The following is a 6,309-nucleotide window of genomic DNA, read 5'->3' as shown; positions in this document are numbered from 1 at the left end:
GGGAATCTGCTACTCTCCCATGAGGACGGAATCCCCAGCTCTGCCTGCAGACCAGCAGACAAAGCTGCGTCATCCTCCTTCTCTGTGCCACTCCTGGGAGCAACGGCGGCGTGGGCGCGACCCATTGATTTCTCCCCACCTGAGCTGATTCTTTTTAATAAAGGCATTAAAAAGGAGAAAGATCTCCTGCCCATTTATTTCATTGTGATGTCTCTGCCCTTCGAAAAGAAAGCCTCCTCAGCTACAAGAGTGCAGCTGCACCTTTCACAGAATTCAGAATTCACAGAATGACTAGGTTGCAAGAGACCTTAAAGATCATCAAGTCCAACCCATGCCCTAACTTCTCAACTAAACCATGGCACTGAGTGTCATATCCAGTCTTTTTTTAAACACATCCAGACATGGTGACTGCACACCTCCCCGGGCAGACCATTCCAGAACTTTATGACTCTTTCCGTGAAAAACTTTTTCCTAACATTCAACCTATATTTCCTTTGATGCAGCTTGAGACTGTGTCCTCTGGTTCCACCAGTTGCTGCCTTTCAGGAAGTTGTAGAGAGTGATAAGGTCACCTCTGAGTCTCCTTTTCTCCAGGCTAAACAAGCCCAGCTCCCTCAGTCGTTCCTCATAGGGCTTGTGTTCCAAGCCCTTCACCAGCCTTGCTGCCCTTCTCTGGATGCACTAAAGAATGCAAACATCCTTCCTAAACTGAGTGGCCCAGCACTGCACACAGCATTCAAGGTTTGGCCTCACCAGTGCCGAGTATAGGTGAAGAATGACCTCCCTGGGTCTGCTGGCCACACTATTCCTGATACAGGCCAGGATGCTATTGGTCTTTTTAGCCACCAGGGCACACTGCTGGCTTTCCCCCCACCTTGGCCACTTCTTTCATCTCTTAAGTACCAGTCGTTATTGTCTCTTAGCAACAGATGGGAGAAAAATCCCTGAGAGAAAAACAACAATTCTAACCTTCAACAGGCTCTCTCTTCATAAACTTGGAGCAGCCCGGGGAGAGTAAGGTGCTGCACTTTTTCTTCTTTCCTTGGTCTTCAGTGAGGTCAAGAGGAACTCTGGCTTTTCCAGTTCTGTTCCTGATGTCCTTGCAATGCCTGTGTATATCTCTTGGGTAGTTTTGATGCTGCTTCCACCCCCCACATTCTTAATTTTTGTATTTAAACATGATCCAGAATTTTCCACTCAGTCTGTCTGGCCTCCTGATATACTTGCTGAACATTGGGATGGATCACTCTTATACTTGTTCTCCATTGGTTAATCAGAAATTCAGGTGGCTGTTTTACATCTACCTCAGCTCACTTCTACTTCTCCAGGCTGTAAAAGGCTTGTTCCTTCCACTGCTCCTCATGCTCCAGGCCCCAGACAGCTTCATGGCTTTCCTCTAAACTTATTCCAGTTTATTCAAGTTCTTCCTGCTTTGCAAGGCCTGAACACAGCACCACTGGTGCAATATAATGAGTGCCAGGTAAAAGGAACAATCCCTTCCTGGCCCCTGCCAGGTGAATCCATGCAGCCCAGGACATCACTGCAGCAGCCAGGACACACTGCAGATGTTCATCCTATTTATGGTCCACTGAACCCACCATGTCCATCTCAGCAGAGCCAGTCAGTCCCAGCTTTGGATTCAGCTCAAATCCTAAGGCTTCCTCTACCTTTTTTCTGCCCCCCCCCCCCCGCCCTCCCTTTTTTTCCCCCCCCCCCCCCCCAGTCCTTGGGCTCACCTGATGGGTAACACTTTACTTGTAATGGCTTTAGGAAAAAAATAAGACAAAGAGTGAAGAGATGTAATGCAGAATCCAAAGAAAGATCCAGCAGAGATGCAAACCATTTGCAAATGCTGGGAATGTAGAGGAAGACATTTAGCAATGATGGAATGGGGCAAAAGCTTCTGGAAACTGAAACTCTGGATTTTCTATTAGGGACTTGGTGCAGGCAACAATAGGAGGCAAGAACTCTTGTATTGGAAAAAAGGCAGGATTTGAGGGGTGTCCAGTGCAGCGTAGAAAGATCAAATTATGAGAAACCCACTGGGAGTGTGGGAATTATAGATCCATATGTTTCTGCATGAATGGAAAAGATGTCCTGAGAGGAAGGTAGCAATAGTCAGGGTGTGAGAGGGAAGAGCCCCATGCAGATGCTGCTGGTGGGCTGGTGCTCACAGACCAGGCAGAAGGAAGCAGCAGGTGCTGCTGCCTCCTCTTCCAGGCAAATGTTTATTTCAGGGCCACCTGTATTTGATGAAGTCACAGAGCCAGAGCAGGTGAGGACCCTTCTTCGGCACATCCAGAGGTGAATGAGCAGCCACCCTACAGCAGCTCCATGCACATTGGCAGGGGCAGGAAAGGTGACAGGAGAGGTGACACCTCCTCCAACCCAGGGCTGCAACAGCTCCTCCTGTGAGGAACCCAGAGCTCCTGGATTGGGAGACCTTTAGCTGTCCCATGTGATAGTTTCTCAGTAGTAAATATGATATCAACCTCATGTTAATTTTAGAGGTGCAGATTGACAACAGAACTGGCATTCATAACTTTTCTTTGTTGACTTTCAGAAACATCAGAAAATATTTCAGAAAGGCAGTTCCCTCTGGCTGTGTAGGACAGTCACCCCCACCCTGCAGACACCTGACCTGTTCATACTCTGCCCTCCTGTGGCGAAAGGCATCAGAGTCGGACCTGTCCCACTGTCTAAGCCATGAACATTCCTCACTGCTGGAATCTGTGCCATGAGGGGGTGAGAGTCCAGCAGCTCCGAGTGCGTGAGCTGGGACCGCTGCTCTGCGATGAAAGGAACCAGTCGTGCAAAGACGAGCTCTACAGCAGGATGTAAAGTTCTGTAATTTGTTTCAAAATCCATGATTTTCAAGTTCAAGTAAATATTTTCCATTTCAACAAATTAATCGTCTTTGAAAGCAGAAGTTGAGTTGCACATGTTCACCTCAGCTCTGTTTCAGAGGTAAGAAAATCCAGTATCTTTTATTCCAACAAAATCGCTTACTCCATTCCTTTAGGTTTGTCTGTCAAATGTTATCAAATCCTGGCCAAGCAATACCAAAGTTATAATTTATGGGGAAAAATTCTGTAGGTGCGGGGCTGCGCGAGGTCGGCACCCCAAGTCCCCCGGGCGCAGCTGAGGGGAACCAGCAGTTCTGTCAGACCACCTGCTGCGGGGTGACCGTCCTGTCATTCCCGCTGTCCCCTCACACCCACCATGGCCCCACCGCGGGGTGACCGTGCTCTCATGCCCGCTGTCCCCTCACACCCACCATGGCCCCACCGCGGGGTGATTCCCCAGCCCCTCACAGCACCCCCTCACACCCACCATGGCCCCACCGCGGGGTGACCGTGCTCTCATGCCCGCTGTCCCCTCACACCCACCATGGCCCCACCGCGGGGTGACCGTGCTCTCATGCCCGCTGTCCCCTCACACCCACCATGGTCCCACCGCGGGGTGACCGTGCTCTCATGCCCGCTGTCCCCTCACACCCACCATGGCCCCACCGCGGGGTGATTCCCCAGCCCCTCACAGCACACCGGCCGTGCCGCCAGGGGGCGCCCTCTCCCTCGTACTTCCCCCGCGCGCCTCGGCCCCGCCCACCGCCGGAAATGGCCACGTCCCGGAGTCCCGCGCGCGCTCGTTCTTTCCGGTGCGGCGCCATTATCGCTGTGCGGGTGAGGCCGAGTGGGTCTGTGTCCATCCGCGTCCATCGGGCCCGGGCGCCGTAGCCATGGCCATCCGCTACCCCATGGCCGTGGGCCTTAACAAGGGCTACAAGGTGACCAAGAACGTGTCCAAGCCCCGGCAGTGTCGCCGCCGCGGGGTGAGTATGAGACTGCTGGCGCGCAGATCCCCGGGGCTGCCTCTCGCTGTGGGAGCCGAACGAGCCCGCTGCCCCCGGTGTGCAGCGCGGTTGTGTTCGTGTGTCCGGCGCAGAGCCGCCCATCGCCTCCGGCCCCGTCCCACGGGGCTGCGGCTTGCGCTTTCGCTGTGGGAAGACGGGAGGGCTCAGAAGCTGCGCGCTGCCCGTGACTGCGGGGCGGCGGGGCTCGGCAGAGCGGGGCCAGGCGGTAGCTGTGAAAACTGTATGCCTTCTAGTCTCTCCTGTTCTGCTTCTTTTGGTAACAACAGGCAATCTCGCACAAAACTGCCCCGAATTTTTCTACTAGGAGCTATCCAGAGCCGATAGATGCGTGTTACAGGACATGGATGCACCTGAGCCCTGTTCATTCTTATTAAATGCTCTGTGTAGCTGTAGTGTCCCACGTGTGTTGCAGTGCAAATCTCGGCTAGCTCATGGACCTGCTTTTTCCAAAAATGCCAGTGTGTGACACATCTGGACCTGAGCCTGAAGACAGACTGGCACACTTAGCCAAGCTCACGTGCTCCACAGGATCTTCCAGGGATTAAGTTTTCTTGGGACATGGCAACAGCATGGGCTGGTTTTGAAGCCTAGCTGAGAGCATGCCACTTTAGTCCCCTCTGCATAGTGCCTTGTAACCCGCTGACCAAAGTAACCTGCCTCCCGTCCCACAGCGCCTGACCAAGCACACCAAGTTTGTGCGAGACATGATCAGGGAAGTCTGCGGCTTTGCACCCTATGAGCGACGTGCAATGGAGCTGCTGAAAGTGTCCAAGGACAAACGTGCTCTGAAGTTCATCAAGAAGCGGGTGGGTCAATCAACTAACAATGGATGGTAGAAACTACTATGTCAGTTTTCTGTTTTCTGCCCTCTCCCAGGAATATTTGGCTTTTTAATTAATCCTCTGTATTTTTTGCATTTGTTTTGGAAGTAACTGGTGAATATGATGGAGTGGAGAGAATGTTCCTTGGGCTGGGTGGGAGAGCAGGAGATGGATGCAAAGGTACTTCGCTAAAAACGCCCCGAGCTCAAGGATTAAGGCTTGTCATGCTATTTTTCCATGGTTTGCATGTGGGGAAAATGAGAGCAGGACTGATGGAGGTTGTGTGCCATTAACTAGGAGACTTCAGATAGGGTTCCTTGAGTTGTAATGATTATGAGAGCTGCAAGCAGCCTCTTTTATATGCAAATAACTGTTAAGATACTACTGAGATGTGATGGCAAACTCCTGGCTGGAGGTTGAGTCCATCTTTCCAGGACTTTACCATTGTGCCTGGTTTTGAGGTGTGACAGCAGGGACACCCATGCCCTTCCCAGTCTGTCCAGTCTGCACTGGGTGAGGACTGACAGCTCTGCTCTCTCCCTGCAGGTCGGCACTCACATTCGGGCCAAGAGGAAGCGGGAGGAACTCAGTAATGTCCTGGCAGCCATGAGGAAAGCTGCTGCAAAGAAGGATTGAGTTGCACAGGCTGCAACACAATAAAGTCCTTTTTCCCAAAACCATGGTAGTGAGTGTTCTTGGTACACCTACTTCAGTGGGTGCTGCTGGGGGATGGTGACAAGGTCCAGAAGTTCAGCCATCAAGAATTTGGGTCAGTGGTTTATTGTGCCTGCAGGTGGAGATGCTGATACTAGTGCTGCTGTGACGTGCTCTAGAGGGGAATCCTCTATGACTACGTGCAGTCTCAGGACGTGTAAATCTCTAGAATAATGCCTTCTACCTCCTAGTCTGTCTTCAGACCTAGATGGTAGTAGGAGGGAAGTGGGCAAAAATGGCTGTTGAAAATAGTAACTACTTTGCACTTCTTCCCCAGGGCACATCAGCCCATTCCTTATGAGCAGCCTATGTTTCCCCTTGTACCCTCTATTCAGGCCTGTGTTCTGCAGTGTGGCAGCAAGTCGTAACACCTGGAGTCAGCAAGAGCTCCCTGAACTTCAATAGCTGGATTCTTTATTCTCCCCTGAGTGCTCCCTTGCTGAGATGATAAGAGCTGTTCTTGGCTCAGAAAATACTTTTTTTTAGTGTTCATTGGGAGACAAAGTATTCAAGTTCTCCAGCCGCCAGGCCTGTATTTACTGGTGTACAACAGTCCAGATACCTAATTCCTTTTCTGCTCCTTGAACATGATACAGCTGTTGCAGAGGGGTACAGCACAGCGGAGCAGCACAGTGCTGCTGACTGGTGACCAGCTGAGCATGTTGCTGGTCTGCCCTCTTTAGCCTGGAATTCTTTCTGGTGGTGTTGACCTGGTGACTGAACCTAGAGAACCATGTCCCTTTATCAGCTGACTGTACTAGCTGTGCTGAACTATCTTAGGATTTCAGTGTCCTTTCAGCCCAGCCCAAGCTTCTAAACAGAGACAGATTCTGAGAGCTACTTGCCTTTTACCACATCAGGAATAACAGCTGTACATCAGCCTAGCTCTGGGTGTACTGT

General features: G+C 51.5%; 1 protein-coding gene across 1 annotated transcript; it reads left to right on the top strand.

Moving 5' to 3' along the window:
• The first annotated feature begins 3,625 nt into the window (after window positions 1-3,625).
• Window positions 3,626-5,372, top strand: RPL36 (ribosomal protein L36). Its single transcript, XM_039696744.1, has 3 exons — window positions 3,626-3,832; window positions 4,546-4,680; window positions 5,242-5,372. Exons 1-3 carry the CDS (start codon window positions 3,740-3,742, stop codon window positions 5,329-5,331), a joined length of 318 nt encoding a protein of 105 aa, XP_039552678.1. The 5' UTR covers window positions 3,626-3,739; the 3' UTR covers window positions 5,332-5,372.
• The last annotated feature ends 937 nt before the right edge of the window (window positions 5,373-6,309 follow it).

Source organism: Passer montanus, unplaced genomic scaffold (genome assembly GCF_014805655.1).
Source record: "Passer montanus isolate IOZ18808 unplaced genomic scaffold, ASM1480565v1 scaffold114, whole genome shotgun sequence".
Taxonomy (NCBI): domain Eukaryota; kingdom Metazoa; phylum Chordata; class Aves; order Passeriformes; family Passeridae; genus Passer; species Passer montanus.
Note: the sequence above shows the minus strand (reverse complement) of the source record. Positions and strands in the feature narration are given on the sequence as shown.